The sequence below is a fragment of the Silene latifolia genome, chromosome 10 (genome assembly GCF_048544455.1).
Source record: "Silene latifolia isolate original U9 population chromosome 10, ASM4854445v1, whole genome shotgun sequence".
Lineage (NCBI taxonomy): Eukaryota > Viridiplantae > Streptophyta > Magnoliopsida > Caryophyllales > Caryophyllaceae > Silene > Silene latifolia.
The window spans coordinates 161775408-161793810 of NC_133535.1; the positions used below are offsets into that span (position 1 = coordinate 161775408).

Consider the following 18403-nt stretch of genomic DNA (forward strand, 5'->3'; position numbering starts at 1 on the left):
AATTTACTAATTTTAGTTCAAATTATGTTACGGACTTTAGGATAGAAGCCTTTACTATGTGGTTGAATTGGGCTATTGATTGACTTAATTAATTTAGTACTTGATTGTGTTGTTGTTTGATTTGATGTTGACTTAGTACCCGTTCAAGAATTACTCATTAGGAGTAATTCTTGAATAGTCCCCATTTTGGGACTGTCTTTGTACGTTTCAAGTCATTTAGGTAGTAAACACGTACTTGTGATTTATTAATGAGGAATGAGTTTGGTGGCGATCCCTTTAATGTTCTCCGAATACATGTATATGTACTGTGGGAAGTTGGGGTGGAAACTTATGATGTGTCTAAAAAACAAAATTTTCAACTTAAAGCTTCCCTTTTGTGGACAATAAATGATTTTCCCGCCTATGGTATGCTATCTGGGTGGACTACACAAGGACAAAAAGCATGTCCTTGTTGCATGGAGGAAAGTAAAGCATTTTGGCTTCCCAATAGCAAGAAAATAAGCTGGTTTGATTGTCATAGATGCTTCTTACGAGAGGGAAATCCACATAGGAAGAACAAGAAAGCTTTCACAAAAGGTAAAGAGGTGCTTGATGCCCCTCCGAAACGAGTGCCTGGGGATGAGATATGGAAGACGGTATGTGATTTACCATCCCCTATTGATGGTACCGAGGAAGAATTTAAAGAATTGAAAAAGCAGAAAAACGGTTGGTTTAAAAGAAGCATTCTTTGGGACCTTCCTTATTGGAAGACAATGTTGATAACACATAATTTGGATGTAATGCACATAGAAAAGAATTTCTTTGAGCAACTAATTGACATGATCATGGATGTAGAAGGTGAAAAATGTGATAGCATTGCTTCTAGAAAAGATTTGCAGAAATTTTGTCATCGTCCCAAATTAGATTTTTTGTTGATTTTCTAACATGTATGTTTTTTTTTTCATTCAGAGAGGAAAGAAGAAGTCACAGCCGATTGCGACGGTACGTAATCAAGCTTTGACACGCATTCCAGGGTTGACCACAAAGGGGTTAGAACTTGGACTAAGCCAAAAGACAAGCAATTATATGTAAGTTTCCGTAACACTTAATTTTTGTTAATTTATTCTCTTTTAAAATGTCGTATATAAGGTGGTTACCATATTAACTTACAACCATTTGTTTAATATTGTAGGAAACATTTGAACAAGAAAAAGCCGCCAATCCAGAAACTCCGGATAATGACATATGGTTTAAGTTGGTGGATGGCTTCAAGAAAGGGCACGTGTATTGTGACACCCTTACTTATCGCGGAAAAGTAAACACGTAATTCTACAGAAAAACTGGTAGGATATGTTTGTAATTGGTTCAACTAGCCAAAAACCTGTCATTTCAAAAATTTTCTAAACCAATCACAACATTTCCAACATTCCCAGAAGCGGGTGCCAAAACCTGCAATGCTAATGAACTACTTTACATACATAGCTAATGATAAGAAAAAGTAAAGGTACAAACCCAAAATAGAAAAGGGAGACATATGTCCCTAAAATGTATGTGACATAAAAAGGGTTTAAGGGTCACAATGAAATAAAACCAGTCTAGGTCCCAAGGTTACTTTGCTCGCTAGCTCGTCCATGTACCCCATATATGCATCACCTACCTGTCATTCGCATTTTATACAAATACGAAAGCCACGATCGATGGGGAGTAACTCCGAGTTCTCCCAGCCACGAAATGTCATAATTAATATAACATGTAAACATAAGAATATGAATACGAATCACACAATGCCTTAGCATATAGATGCTAGACAATCGTGCTTATCATGTGAACAACAATATAACAACACATAGTCCTAGCATGTGAAAACTAGACCGACTCATACTACACTATCATGTGAATCACATAACATCCAGGAATCCAAACTCTATCAACCATAGCCGGCTTGCATCTCACCTTCTATGATTCATAGAATCACCATACAAGAAAGGGCAATATATCAAAGACAGGCATAAGTTCTTAGTACGGTCAATAGTCACTTTGTAACTCAAGTCTATACCACGAGGTAGGGAAGTAATCGAACCGGTATCTTGGCTCAGCGGTTACTATTAAGAAAACATGGCCAAGAGACAACACAACCCTAGCCTAAAATCTGCGCAGACCTAGACATGCGGATACACACCACCGCACCCAAGACTCACAACTTTTTTTTAAAACAAAGTGAAGTGAGTACCCTAAGGACACCACCGAAGGGGCGGCTAGTACTTAAGCTGACCCCATACTATCAAAATTAGTACCTGAGGTCATGCCCCAACTTGGATAAACATCCACTAGTCAGGAACACAAAGGCTATCAAGCAGTGAACATATACTCGTCAAAGACTATAAAGACCTATCTATGATGGAGGCCGAAATACTCACCTAGGACCTAGTCACAGCTAGTCCCAGCTTGAATACTTTAGCCCACACCACTCAAGACTCACCACACAAGTCAAGTAAGACACCCACTTAACCTTAAGAGGGCAAAAAGTCCTACTTACCAACATAAAATCTAATATTCTATCATGTGAAAGGTTATATAAATGTCTATTTACAGCATACAATCCCAACAGTTCCTCAATAAGTATTCAATACTAATTTCCAATCCTAACAATTATAACAATATAAAAGGCTTTAGGGGAAACTAGGGCCATTTCTACAAAATAGGAAGCTATTTAAATTCAATTAACTACACATGTGAAATAGAGATATAATAAATGGCCTAAAACAAGAAAAAGGCCGATTATCTAATTCATTCAACCGAATTTTTACCCGCAACCCCACCTGCTGACAGTGCACGGGTCAAATTGCGGCCGACCAATCACTCAATTAATCGACATCGCATCGATCAAAGGGACTAAGGCTCAGTTTTCGGCACAATCAACAAAACATGGCAATTATTGCTATAAAATTCATTTCCATACTAATATGTGAACTTGTACTTACAAAAGGCATGAATTTGACTCATATTTTCATGTGAAATAAACTACTCAAATAACATTCACAAAATCATACAAGAAAACAAAGAGTGTGACATTTATTCGTCGAGTAACTCGGAATAGTTACCTTACGCTAGCAAAGAGACAAGTAAAAACTTGAGAAAGCTTCTAAAACCCCAAAATTACTCTTCATCTTCAACCCCATATGAGTCACCTAAAATAATTATGTGAAAGGACGATATTAACGAATTATCTTTATATAAAATATGAGACGAAAATTAATTAAATAGAATAATTCAAAAATATATAATAAAGTGGTTAAACGGTTTAATAAATTTTAAATGTCAAAATGAGAAATTTGCGGGTGTTACAATCACCCCATCTTTTAAAAAGTTTCGTCCTCGAAACTTGAAAGTATAAATGAAAAGTTATAAAAATAAAATTGGAATTGGAATCGGTAACCAAAACATTTTAAAGGTTATTTATCGTAAGAATCAAAATTCTTCCAAAAGTTTCAAATAAAATTTTCCGACAGAACCAGATTCTCATCAAGGGAACGAAAGTGTTCTCGTTACGTATTCAAGAACATCACATTCCAAATCAGAGATAAGGTCAAAAGGCAAATCATTTGTATAAATCAAAAATCAAAATACCTTCAAAAACATTAATGAAGAGTTTTCAAAAATATAAGTCTCATTCATGGAACGGAATTGTCCTTGTCGTGCACCCAAGAGCGCTAACTTTCCATGTCAAAGACAAATTTAAAACAAAAATCATTCGTCGACAAGAGTAGAACAAGTTATTAAACGTTTCCAATAACTAGTTCTAACATCCGATCAACGTTAAAATCAAAATAAGAGAAAGGTAATCTACTCAAATTCTCTTTTGCAAAAAGCCAAAATAGAATTAAAGGTTTCACCTTTAAACTAAAAGGGGAGTTAAATTCCTGAAAATGTAACATTAAACTTTGACAAAGAAATCATAAATAGATCAAAGTTAACAGAAATTGGACAAAACTTAACGAAATCTCGGGTTTAGTAATTAAAATTACGATAAATGAGTTTATATTCAAGGAATGAATAGGGAACTAAATCAAATTTTCATTTTCAAATCTTTAAAAATAAGTTAGGTTTGCAGAAGTGACATAAACTTTTAAGAATGAATCGAAACTGGTAGCTTGAAAGTTTAAAAATTGTACCAAAAAGGAAAGTAACTTAGATAGCATAGAAACAAAGTATGTTAAGAGAGCTCAAACTTAAGCAACAAGAAAGCTATAATGAATTTCATAGGGTAGAAATTGAAATCAAAATTACAAGGATGCCAAAGATAGAGTTTCACAAGATACGAGTGTCAAACTTAAAGGAGGAGCAAGATGAAGCGAGGAAAGGAGGTATGAACGGTAACGCTCATGATCAAGGAGAAAGGGAAATTAGACAACAAGGAAATGTCAGATACTCAAATCTCAAACAACAATGTCATAAGGTAACATCAATTTATGTATGGCTATCAACATCCTAAAGGTATCTCTTTCCAAAATCACATCATAAACCTTACTCCGTGTTTACTCCTAAGGTAACAACACTCAACCTAAGTCCTTCCAATATCACAACTTCTCAAAACCGGGGTTATAGGTCAACCAGAAACAACTCCACAAGCCAAATTATCCAACCAAGGTTAACACCCCACAAAAGAAAAAGAACTATCTAAAAGGCGTTAAGGGAGGATTAGCAAGGGTGAAAGGACAAGTTGGGAGGATACAAATGTAACTTCCTAGGAAGAAGAATAGAGAGTTTAGAAGAAGGATAGGCACCAAGAGATTAAGAATAAGGCGAGATACAAAAAGAACGAGAAATATCTTCAAGGAAGTAGAAGCATTCTTCAAAGGTTGAACAAATCTTCAATCCTCAGCAAAAGGCACTAAATCTTGATCTTCGTAATATATAAGTGTCCTTTCAATGGAACGGAGATACTCTTGGCGATCACTCAAGAACATCAATATTCCAATTTAAAGACATAAAAATACATTTTTACACCAACAAATGATAAAACTAATTATCAGACGTCTCCAATAACAAGCTTTAACACTAATTGACGTTAAAACCAGTGAAAAACATTAAAATATTTTCAAAACCTTTAGTTCAAAATTTTTTTTTTTAATAAGGGCAATAACTCCTTTAACTATAAATAAGTTCACGGTCATTGATCTAAGAACGCAACAATTATTAAATGACAATCAACAAACATGTTAGTACCTAACAAAGAGCAAACACAAAGAGACTACAACATAAGATCCTAAATCTACCCATCTTACCCATCTCTCAAGTTTATTATTTTAAGGTCAAGTTATTTATATTGGGGTGCACAAACGTGCGTCGGGAGCAAATATGCTCTGATACCAACTGTGACACCCTTACTTATCGCGGAAAAGTAAACACGTAATTCTACAGAAAAACTGGTAGGATATGTTTGTAATTGGTTCAACTAGCCAAAAACCTGTCATTTCAAAAATTTTCTAAACCAATCACAACATTTCCAACATTCCCAGAAGCGGGTGCCAAAACCTGCAATGCTAATGAACTACTTTACATACATAGCTAATGATAAGAAAAAGTAAAGGTACAAACCCAAAATAGAAAAGGGAGACATATGTCCCTAAAATGTATGTGACATAAAAAGGGTTTAAGGGTCACAATGAAATAAAACCAGTCTAGGTCCCAAGGTTACTTTGCTCGCTAGCTCGTCCATGTACCCCATATATGCATCACCTACCTGTCATTCGCATTTTATACAAATACGAAAGCCACAATCGATGGGGAGTAACTCCGAGTTCTCCCAACCACGAAATGTCATAATTAATATAACATGTAAACATAAGAATATGAATACGAATCACACAATGCCTTAGCATATAGATGCTAGACAATCGTGCTTATCATGTGAACAACAATATAACAACACATAGTCCTAGCATGTGAAAACTAGACCGACTCATACTACACTATCATGTGAATCACATAACATCCAGGAATCCAAACTCTATCAACCATAGCCGGCTTGCATCTCACCTTCTATGATTCATAGAATCACCATACAAGAAAGGGCAATATATCAAAGACACGCATAAGTTCTTAGTACGGTCAATAGTCACTTTGTAACTCAAGTCTATACCACGAGGTAGGGAAGTAATCGAACCGGTATCTTGGCTCAGCGGTTACTATTAAGAAAACATGGCCAAGAGACAACACAACCCTAGCCTAAAATCTGCAGACCCTAGACATGCGGATACACACCACCGCACCCAAGACTCACAACTTTTTTTTAAAACAAAGTGAAGTGAGTACCCTAAGGACACCACCGAAGGGGCGGCTAGTACTTAAGCTGACCCCATACTATCAAAATTAGTACCTGAGGTCATGCCCCAACTTGGATAAACATCCACTAGTCAGGAACACAAAGGCTATCAAGCAGTGAACATATACTCGTCAAAGACTATAAAGACCTATCTATGATGGAGGCCGAAATACTCACCTAGGACCTAGTCACAGCTAGTCCCAGCTTGAATACTTTAGCCCACACCACTCAAGACTCACCACACAAGTCAAGTAAGACACCCACTTAACCTTAAGAGGGCAAAAAGTCCTACTTACCAACATAAAATCTAATATTCTATCATGTGAAAGGTTATATAAATGTCTATTTACAGCATACAATCCCAACAGTTCCTCAATAAGTATTCAATACTAATTTCCAATCCTAACAATTATAACAATATAAAAGGCTTTAGGGGAAACTAGGGCCATTTCTACAAAATAGGAAGCTATTTAAATTCAATTAACTACACATGTGAAATAGAGATATAATAAATGGCCTAAAACAAGAAAAAGGCCGATTATCTAATTCATTCAACCGAATTTTTACCCGCAACCCCAGCCTGCGGCAGTGCACGGGTCAAATTGCGGTGACCAATCACTCAATTAATCGACATCGCATCGATCAAAAGGGACTAAGGCTCGCCGGCACAATCAACAAAACATGGCAATTATTGCTATAAAATTCATTTCCATACTAATATGTGAACTTGTACTTACAAAAGGCATGAATTTGACTCATATTTTCATGTGAAATAAACTACTCAAATAACATTCACAAAATCATACAAGAAAACAAAGAGTGTGACATTTATTCGTCGAGTAACTCGGAATAGTTACCTTACGCTAGCAAAGAGACAAGTAAAAACTTGAGAAAGCTTCTAAAACCCCAAAATTACTCTTCATCTTCAACCCCATATGAGTCACCTAAAATAATTATGTGAAAGGACGATATTAACGAATTATCTTTATATAAAATATGAGACGAAAATTAATTAAATAGAATAATTCAAAAATATATAATAAAGTGGTTAAACGGTTTAATAAATTTTAAATGTCAAAATGAGAAATTTGCGGGTGTTACATGTATGGTACCGGAAGTTCAACACCGGCTTTCTATGAGAAAACGCGTAGGAGATCGACTTCAACAATTCCCAGCAACACGTAGGATGATTTTAGCATGTAAGCTTGTAAAACTTGAACTTTAGACTTGAACATTAGAATCGCTTAGCTTGTAAAACTTTCATTTTCAATATATGAAATGAAGATTGAGAAATTGGGAGGTGTTGGGTTGAAATGTATGGTGTTGTGTGTGTTGAAATTTGGGATGTATGGTGTTGTGGAACATCGGTTTGTATGCAGGTTGTAAATATTTGGCTAGCAATGAAAACGAAAAAAACCACCAAAACTTACAAAGAGCTTTGGCGATTTTGCAATTTGGCGATCGTAAGTCGATCGCCAATTTGGCGACTGATACAAGGTAGTCGCCAATTTGGCGACTGATTTGTAGTCGCCAAATCCTAAATCAGTCGCCAATTTGCCTCAAACCAAATCTGCTACGTCACCCAAAAAAGGCGACTGTCTTGGCATTTGGCGATCGTTATTCGATCGCCAATTTGGCGACTACCTTGAATCAGTCGCCAAATTGGCGACTACCCCATCCGTCGCCATTTTAACCATTTGGCGACTGATTTTTCAGTCGCCAAATTTGGCGACCGACTTTAGTCGCCAAAGCTAGAAAAGGCGACTAAGGTCCGCGACTGACCTTTGGCGACTGATTTCAGTCGCCAAATTGATTTTGGCGACTGATTTCAGTCGCCAAAATCAGTCGCCTGTTTTAATTCTTTTTGTAGTGTCTTAATTACTGATAGACGAATGTCAGTGTCACACTTTCCATTTGGAGTTTGGATGTTTATTTTTCCTCGATTTGGGCCGGGCCGGGCCAAATTTCGGGCCTTAAGGTTAGCCCATACCCGGCCCTAAATATACAGCAGGCTTAGTTTGGGCCGGGCCATGGGCTTTTTTGGGCCATATCTACAGCACAAGCCCGACAAAAAATCGGGCCGGGCCAGGCTGGGCTATCGGGCCTGGGCCGTTTGATCAGCTCTACATTGAGTGTTTGTCCTGCGCAGAAGGCCGTATCTAAGAATTTTGAGGCCCCGTGTGCGAAACTAAGTTTGGACCTTTTCATTAAAACAAGAAGAAGTCCATTTCATGCATAAAACATAAAAAATAACACTATCATTTAGAATACGGACTATTTCCTTTGTTTCATACTCGTTTTAAGACTAAATATTGCTAACCATACAACTTATCTTTAAGTCATATACTAAGGCTCTGTTGAAAATGTTGAAAAGATAGCTGAAACATGAAAAGGTAACTGAAATCTGAAAATGTAACTAATAAGGTAACTGAAAATTAGGAACTGATAAAGATAACTGATTATATAAAAAAATGTTTGGCAAACTAACTGATAAAGTAACTGATTTTGATGAAATAACCTAAGAGAATATGATAATTATCTAATAGTATAGATTTAGAGGGTAAAAACGGAAAATCAAACCAAATTAGGTACCTGAAATCTTAAAAGCTACTATAGGCAACATTTCATTTCAGGTAGCTTATTTGGTTAAATAAGAAACTTGCCAAACGTTTACCAAAAAATAACGTATTTTAAATTTTGGTCAAATAAGGTACCTGAAATGCATTGTCAAATAGAGCATGTGGCCAATTACAAAGAGTTTATGATTGTTATTACTTTGATTGCATTATATATGGGGATTTAATACCAAGCAAACTCGTGCTTTTATTTTAAATATTTTTCTCACAATAACTTTTTTATAGGATCCTTGCCCCAACACAGAGTTTGTGAGGAGCCTGATAGCTGTAACTTGGAGTGGTTGGACCTTCACAACAACTTGCTAACGGGGACAATACCTAAATGGCTGGGCCATTTAGAATATGCTGCAGTGATAGATTTGTCTTCCAATCTGCTATCAGGGGCAATCTTTGATGGAAATAATACCTCATCACTTTTAAGTAATGAAAACTCCTTACTCGTGCTTGACCTCGGTGACAATATGTTGTCAGGAGAGATAAAATTTGTAAAGGTATACTCGGGTGCTCCGTTGCAAATCCTCAATCTACGTGGAAATTATTTTAGTGGGGCCATTCCATCACAGCTCTGCGATTTTTGGTCGCTTTTGGTGTTGGAACTCGCACATAATCGTTTGACTGGAACCATTCCTCGCTGTTTAGGATCCATTCCATTTAACAATAGTCATCCTGTTGTGTATATTAGTGATACCAGTCTACAAATTGAAGAAATTGTCAAGGGAATAGTTCAAGTGTCCACCGGAACGAATTATGCTCCGTCCATAATCGACCTCTCGGGCAATTATTTAGTCGGCACCATACCCGAGGAGATTACAAACATATATGCATTGTTTGCCTTGAATTTATCATATAATCATCTAACGGGACACATTCCTGTAAACATAGGCAACTTGAAAGAGCTCGAATCTTTAGACCTATCGAATAACCATCTTTCAGGAACCATACCACAAAGCTTGTCTTCCATATCATGGCTAGGCAAGTTGAATTTCTCCAACAACAACTTACATGGTCCAATTCCGACAGGTAGGCAACTTCAAACTCTTGACGATCCAACTATCTATGCGGGCAATTCAGGTTTATGCGGATTTCCCTCGCCAAACAATTGCACTAAACTTGACACACAACCAAGTTTGACAAATGTTAATCCTACAGTCGTAATAGATGATGTCAATAAAGAAGTTATATATAAAAAGATGTGGTTCGTCCTAGCTGTAATGTCTGGTGTTGCTACTGGATTCTGGGGCGTGGTCGGGACATTGGTAATAAAGAGGAGTTGGAGACAAGCTTATTTTCGATATGTTGAGGATCTTGGTGATAGAATTTACTTGCCAATCAAAGTGAGGGTGAACAGGTTCAAGAGGAAGTTCAATGAGAATTTCCAAAAATAGATGGTATGATTTCCGATGCATTATAGATATCTTGTTAAGGAATAACGTTTTGTATGTATCCCTTCCTTTAACTACATTATGTGATTTAAACTCTATGTATTGTATACCATATGGACTTGAGGCTGTTGTAATATGCATTTTAGCATTGTTTTCAATTTCAGATGAAAAGAAAGCAAAATAGAGAATGTTTCTGGAATTTATGGACTTGTGTTATTTGATTGTTTAAGAAGCAAATTGATACACTAGTTTGTTAGCAATAACCGCGGAAATTAAATGCTTCTTAACCTGCTTAAGTTTGTTCAATGATGCTGTTAACTTAATCAGGTTTGTATAATTGTATATGCTACTGGAATGCCTTTGCCTTAGTTTGGTCTTGGTGACGTAGTTTGGTAGACTTGGGACTTTGGGAGGTTGCAATAGGGGAAGATAATGCTGCAGAGTGGGAAATTCCAACTATACAAATGGGCTTGGAAAATGTTGTGTTCAAGACTTAAAGTCGATCAACTTGCATTCCTTATATTTTGGTAGTGTATTTGTTTGCCCTTTTTTTTTTTTTTTTTTTTTTTCCTGTGTTAAAGACTTATTTCGTTATAAGATATAACGGTTAGCTGCAGGTGGATTATACATCTGATATACTATATTAGATGGTATAGATTTTGAGCATCAAAATAAAAAAATTTGAATTTTAATTTAAAATTTTTGAGTTTTATTATAAAGTTTTTGAACATATTTATTTTTTATTTAAATATTAATCTCAAAACGTTATATTATAATTTTAAAAAATTACATATAAGCTCAGAAAAATTTGATTTTTGACATCATAAAACTAAAATGTAATCTATAAATTTTATAAAACTAAAAAAAATACACAAAAACTCAAAAACTCATTAAATGTGAGGTAGTACATCTGACATGCAATCATTTTTCTCGACGGTTAGCAAGACTTATAGTTTTACTCCGTATTGATTACACACAAACTGTCGTTATCTTTTCATCACTATACCTTGTTCTTAAACAAAAATTAAACAAATCTCTTTGTTTCCCTTCCTCTTAAATCATCGAATTTTTTTGGCTAAATGAGATTATTCGGGAAATTAATTAGAATTTTGGGGTAGGTTTCAAACTATTTGGGTTTAATATGTCTATATCACCTTCTTTATTTTGTTTTTCCCGATTTTAGACAAAGCCGCTAATTAAACAAGCGGCTTTACCTTCTTTCCAATCAACACACACATATGTAATTCTTATAACAAAAATTCTACCGTCCTTACGGTACTCCTCACACACAAACACAATCCACCCAAGTGGAATATTATAATAGCTTGTGTGTGAGGAGTACTTCGGAAAGATGGTAGAATTACTCTTCTTATAATTGAAGAAATAAGAAAGCCGCTATGTTTACTAACGGTTTCCCTACTTCACTCATTCCCTTTGTCATGTGCATGCATGATATAGCTTTTGTGAGTCTGATGAGGGATAAAGCCGCTAGTTTAACTAGCAATTTTTTCTTTGTAAGAATCTTACAAATACACCGCTATTAATGTTATGAAACACAGTGAAGCTGTTATCTTAATTCGCGACTTTACTCTAAAAACAGGAAAAAAAAAAAATTGATCACGTGAACCATTGAGCCAAAATAGTTTAAAAACAATCCCAAAATTCCAATTAGTTTCCAAAATATAACCTCATTTATCCAAAATATTATAAATCATAACCAAACTCCTCAACTATGATTAAATTTGCTTGTTCTTTGCGGTTCCTGTTGATTGAATGAAAGTGTAGTACAACTATCCATTATTTTTTCATACCTTATCATTCAATCTCTAACCTTGATTAAAATATTCTACACATAGAATAAAAAAATAAATAAATGATTATGACGGAGAGAGTATAATAATAACGTAGCTGCTCTTTTACGGACAAAAATTACTCTTTCATAAGTAAATCTTTACCATTATTTTTCGATACCTTACGGCTTACCCTTCCCCCGAAAAAGTTTGGGTGAAACATAACCTTTAATAATTTTTTTTGGCCTGAGGTCCATGCCCAATAGACTTCGAATCTTTAAAAAAATAGTTTGTCAAACACAACCTATAATAACTTTTTTTTTTTGTCAAAAACGACTTTTTGGCCGGATTCTGACAACTTCCTGACCGCTTGGAATGGGATGACTTTCAGTCTATATTTGAGATGGCAAACGAGGTTTGTTTGAGATGTTCTTGGACTCGTTAGAAAGGTGGGAGTACAGGATTTCCAAGAGTTGCCAACACGGTGGCCATAGGTAGCCCGATGTGGGGTCGATTGATGCGTAAAGCAGGGACGTCTAATACCCCGGGCGACCACGGGCGGCGGAACCGTGCCTCCAGTTTTGGCCACCGAATTTATAAGCTTTACTAATAAAATTCAATGCAAATCTCGACGTGTAGTACACTTATACATTCATATTTGGGGCCTCATTTTTTTGTGATGCACCGGGCCTCCATATACTTTAAGACGCCACTGGCGTAAAGTAAGGCTGGTCAGAGAAAGGGTTAGAAGTTTGGGTTTACAGCGGGTTTTCGAGGGGATTTTAGTGGGGTTATGAGGCTTTGTTTGGTCTAAAATTTGGTGTGTAGGTTGAGGGGAGTACATGGTATGTCGTAGTTGTGGTGTTTGTGGTGATCGTTGGTTGCAAGTGATGGTTCAAGGGGAGTGAATTGACCCATGGAAAAATCTTACTTTGACTTACATCAATCCCATGTGACCAGCCTTACTTTACACACCAATCTACCCCACATAAGGCCACCTTTGACCACCGTGTTGACAACCGCTGAAAGCCTGTACTCTCACCTTTCCAGCGAGTTCAAGAACACCTCCAACCGACCTCGTTTGCTATCTCAAACATCGAATGAAAGTTACCTCATTATAAGTGCTCAAACTTTGGTCAAAATGTCGTGTTTGACAAAAAAATATTTATAAAAGGTTGTGTTTAACAAACTTTTTTTTTAAAAGATGGTATTTGGAAAAAAAAAAAAAAAAAAAATTTAAAAGTTGTATTTGACAAAAAAAAAAAAACACTTGATTAATATCGTTCTAAGTTATGGAGGAAGGACACTCACAAGTCACAACTAAAATTGACAAGTTGTATTTGCTGGAATTTTTATAATCACATTATTAGCGATTTTTAAGAGATGCGGAAATTATTAATCAGCATTGAATTTTCTCTTTCAGTACTCGATACGATGTGGATATCGGCTTGCAATGTAGTTTTCAAATTGATCAACCCATAATAATATTACGTGTGAAAATGGAATTCAATCGAGAAATCATTGCTCTGTAGAAAACCTTTGAGGAAAGGAAATTGGTTGAAATTATTTGTTGGTTTGTTATGCAAGTGGTCGTAGAGTTAAATGATGCAGTTAGTTGTTTTAATTGGATGATTGAGAATGATTTTGATGTATGCATTTTACATCTGAATATTTGAATGGCAATTTCAAACGTGATACCGTTTTATACAAGATTTACGGCCATACAGGGTGATATTTGCTCTTATGAATATATAACAGGTTGAGGAAGTACGAAAGGCAACTAGCGACTTTGATTAAAAGAAGATTACTGTTGAGAGATTTTTTCAATAAATCAAAAGAAGATTGTATTTAAATCTATTTTAGTATTACACTATTTTTTTTTTTTTTTTTTTGGGTGTTGACTAGGACTCTAGGAGTATCCCTGGCGACAGCTGGAGCAATTTTCTTTGGGGTATTGAAGGCAATTTAATGGGTTGATTTTCCCAAGTTTGGCTTTTTTATTCGGAAGAGTCAGGAATCGAATCCGTGACCACTTATTAAGGTAAAACTATTTTACAAATATATGAGCTACTCTTTCCATTACCAGTTGGTTTTACAATGGATCAATATTCCTTTTTTTTTTTAGGTGTTTGAACCTTGTTAAGGAGTTTAGAGCCCTACCATGGGGTACAAGAAACAGAAGACATTGATTACGCCGCATATGAATGTGAATACACATTACATGATTGATTACGGCAGACTTTTCAACATTTCTTACAGTTTAAATCAATATGCTCCTCTAAAATTTTAAACATCTCAAAAACACAACACACATTATCCAATTTATTTGCTCTTACTGTGATGGGAAGGTCTTGCTTTCTCTTTGTAATTGTTCTTTTACAGCTGTTTCATTCATCAGTATGTGAACATGACAAAGAACTTGAATCCTTGAGCTTCATACGGTGCAAAAAACCTGAACTAGATGCTTTATTGAAGTTCAAACAGAGCTTCACAAGTGATCCTAAGAAGCGCCTCGCTTCATGGGTTGGAGAAGATTGTTGTCAGTGGGATGGAATCACCTGTGACAATATCACTCACCATGTCGTCAAGTTGAATCTCCGGATTCAGCAGCCACCTGTCTTTTACGATGATGACACAGAAGAGATGATTGCTTGTCTGCCCGATCCTCAAATATCCATGGTATCTTCTGGAATAAGTTCGGCTTTGCTCGAACTCAAGTTCCTAACTCACTTGGACTTAAGTGGGAATAACTTTTCTGGGAGTCGAATTCCAGAATTCATAGGATCTTTCAGGCACTTAAGGTATCTAAATCTCTCTTTGGCTGGCTTTTCTGGCCCAATTCCCCCCCAACTTGGCAACCTCACAACTCTAGTACACCTTGATCTTCATGTTTCATTCTTCATTATTAATTTTGAACAAGTTTGCGATCAACCAAATCTTTTATATATAGAAGGTTTCGGATGGGCATCTGGTCTTTTGAAAATGCAGTCTCTTGACATGACCAGCCAAAACCTGTCCCGAGCACACGACACAATTAAAGTTCTCATGGCACTTCCTTCTCTTTCAGCACTTGGCCTATCTAATTGCGCTTTACATAATTCGCATTTATCCGAGGCATTAATATCAAATACTTCTAATACGTATTTCCCCACTCTACAACATCTAGATCTTCGGTGGAATGGCTTTGAAGGTCCACTTCCACTTATTCTTAAAAATATGGTTTCCCTTCGATCCCTCTTTCTCGCACACAATAAGTTTAATGGGTCAATTCCGCTCTGGCTTAAAGCCATGAGGCACCTCGAAGTTCTTGATATGAGGGGAAATGGTTTTAGTTATGTGGAGGGTGGGATTATGGGAATAATGGGAAATCCTTGCAGTTTCAAGTACTTGGATTTGTCCCAAAATATTATTACCCAAGGAGATGTCCTAGAGTCTTTCATGAGATTATCTGGCTGTGGTGTTTTTGAGTTAGAATACCTTGATCTACATAGCAATAAGATGAACGGTAGTTTGCCGTTATTGTTGGGACAATTCACAAACTTGAATTACCTTGATCTTTCAAGCAATGAGTTTAAAGGTCAAGTTCCTGCTTCCTTTGCGAGTTTGTCAGCTTTGAAGTATTTGGATTTGTCAGTGAATCACTTAAGTGAATTGATTTCGGATTTTACTGGATACTTAACCAAGATAGAGTTTCTAGACATCTCATCGAACTCCCTCCAGGGTACCGTCTTCGGCATTGGCAACCTCTCGAAATTAACATATTTGGATATGAATTACAACAATCTTCATCTCAATCTTGACTCGAGTTTCAACTGGCAACCTCCCTTTCAACTTCTAGTTTTTAATGTTCATTCTTGCGTGATAAACACGGTGTTTCCTCAATGGTTACGGAATCAAACTCAGATCTACGAATTAGATCTTTCCTATACTGGAATCTCAGGAGAATTGCCGGGATGGCTATGGAACTCAAGCAGTTTTCAATATTTAAGCCTTTCTGGCAATCAACTTACAGGTTCAATGTCAAACTTCTCTTGAAACCATGACAATAGATATAGGATTTTCAACTATCGCACCGACTTTTTTAGAAGGAAAATGAAAGGGCGCCACGGGGTGACACCCAATTTGAGCGCCACCCTCTCACATAAGATGAGTGGGGACCCCTTCAATTAAGAATGATTGTGAAAGGGTGACACCCAATTTGGGCATCACCGGGTGACGCCCTATCACTATCTTTGTAGAATACATGGCCAATAAAAAGACAGTAACCCCATACTGGACCTATCCAGTTTATGGAATATAGGACCGAATTAAATAAAAAAACAAGCCGCGATAAATCGTAGCATTGAAGGCGCCCCCCATACTATAGTGTACAAGTAAGTATACTACCACGTTTTGCAATTGTTATCGTGATTGTGACCAATACCGGGATTTAATACCATGCTAACTAATGATTTTATTTTCAATAATTTTCTCACGTTAGCTTTTATTGTAGGATCCTTGCCGCAACATGTAGTTCGTGAGATTCCTTCTAATTATGACCCAGGGTCGTTAGACCTTCAGAACAACTTGCTTACTGGGACAATACCTATATGGTTGTACGAAAACTTTAATGTGATAGATTTGTCCTCAAATCTGTTATCAGGGGCAATCTGTGATGGAAATAATGCTTCGACACTTTTAGATATTGGAAACTTATTGATGCTTGACCTCAGTAACAACATGTTATCCGGAGAGATACAGTTTGGAAAGATAAACCCGGATGCTTCTTTGCAAGTCCTCAATTTACGAGGAAATCATTTTATTGGGGCCATTCCCCCACAGCTCTGCCATTTTGGATCGCTTATAGTATTGGAACTCGCACAAAATCGGTTGACAGGACACATTCCTCGATGTTTAGGCTTCATGCAATTTTCCAGTAACAATGATATTTGGGAAATAAATCTAAAAATTAAAGAAATTGTGAAGGGAATAGTTGAAGTCTCCACGGAAACAAATTTTGCCCCACCCATAATCGACCTCTCGGGCAATTATTTAGTCGGCACAATACCCAAGGAGCTCACTAACATATCTACATTGATTGCATTGAACTTGTCATATAATCATCTAACCGGACACATTCCAGAAAATATAGGCAACCTGAAAAACGTCGAATCTTTGGACTTGTCGAATAACAATCTTTCAGGGACTATACCGCAGAGCTTGTCTTCCATACCATGGCTAGGCAAGTTGAATTTGTCCAACAACAACCTACATGGACCTATTCCAACAGGTAGTCAACTCCAAACTCTTGACGACCCATCTATCTACGCGGGCAATTCTGGTTTATGCGGGTTTCCCTTGCCGAACAATTGCACTGAACTTGATGCGCCACCAAGTTCGACAAGTGTTAATCCCACCGTCGGAAAAGATGATGTCAAGAAAGAAGATAAATATGATAAGATGTGGTTTATTTTCGCCGTAATGTCAGGTGTTGCTATCGGATTTTGGGGCGTGGTCGGAACTCTGGTTATAAAGAGGAGTTGGAGACAAGCTTATTTTCGCTATGTAGAGGATCTTGGCGATAGAATTTATGTGCCACTGAAAGTAAGGGTGAACAGGTTCAAGAGGAAGTTTAATGAGAATTCCTAAACATAGTTGGTATGAATTCCGATCCACAAGAGAACTTGATGTATAATAGGTCTTGTTAATAAATAATGATTTGTATGTATTCCTTCTTTTTACCTGCATTATGTGATTTGAACTCTATGTATTGTGTAACATATGGACTTCATGGCATTGTAATATTCATTTTAGTATTATTTTCAATTTCAGATGAAAAAAAGAACAGATAGTGTGTTTCTGGAATTTATGGACTTGTGTCATTTGTTCAAATACGGAATTTATTTTGGTAAATATCTGTATATTTTACATGTAAGAACCTTTGCAAATTAACAAAATACGGTATGATCAACTTTGGAAATGACGACTTTACATGTGAGATCGCTCCATACAAGACTCATAGGATGACATTTGCTCTTATGAATATCGTTGAGTTATGTTCGGAAACAGCTCCCTGTGCTACGCTGCCTCCTTATGACAAGCGGTGTTCCTGAGAGGGCATATCACCAGAAAGAGAACATCGCAGAAGACCCTGACTTATTGGCTCTATATGGATGTCGATGTCGATACAGTTGTTTGAAATGCATTTAATATTTTGAAATTTTGGTTGATACTACTGTATATTGATGCTACAAACTTAGATGCAACGTAACAAGGTATTTACGACAGCAAAATACCTACAATGTCGTACGG

The 18403-nt window shown here is 36.5% G+C and overlaps 2 protein-coding genes across 2 annotated transcripts in view; both read left to right on the forward strand.

Annotated features, from left to right (window-relative positions):
* Positions 1–18403, forward strand: part of LOC141606772 (receptor-like protein EIX2) — a 144097-nt gene that overhangs the window by 90577 nt on the left and 35117 nt on the right. The window lies entirely within an intron of this gene.
* On the forward strand, positions 14313–17958 carry LOC141606770 (receptor-like protein EIX2). The gene is made up of 2 exons (XM_074426061.1): positions 14313–16124; positions 16605–17958. Exons 1-2 carry the CDS (start codon positions 14453–14455, stop codon positions 17738–17740), a joined length of 2808 nt encoding a protein of 935 aa, XP_074282162.1. The 5' UTR covers positions 14313–14452; the 3' UTR covers positions 17741–17958.

Coding starts and splice junctions, on each gene's coding strand:
- LOC141606770 (XM_074426061.1), top strand. CDS start 14,453: ATGGGAAGGTCTTGCTTTCTCTTTGTAATTGTTCTTTTACAGCTGTTT. Junction 16,125..16,604: donor TTCTGGCAATCAACTTACAG/GTTCAATGTCAA, acceptor CTTTTATTGTAG/GATCCTTGCCGCAACATGTA.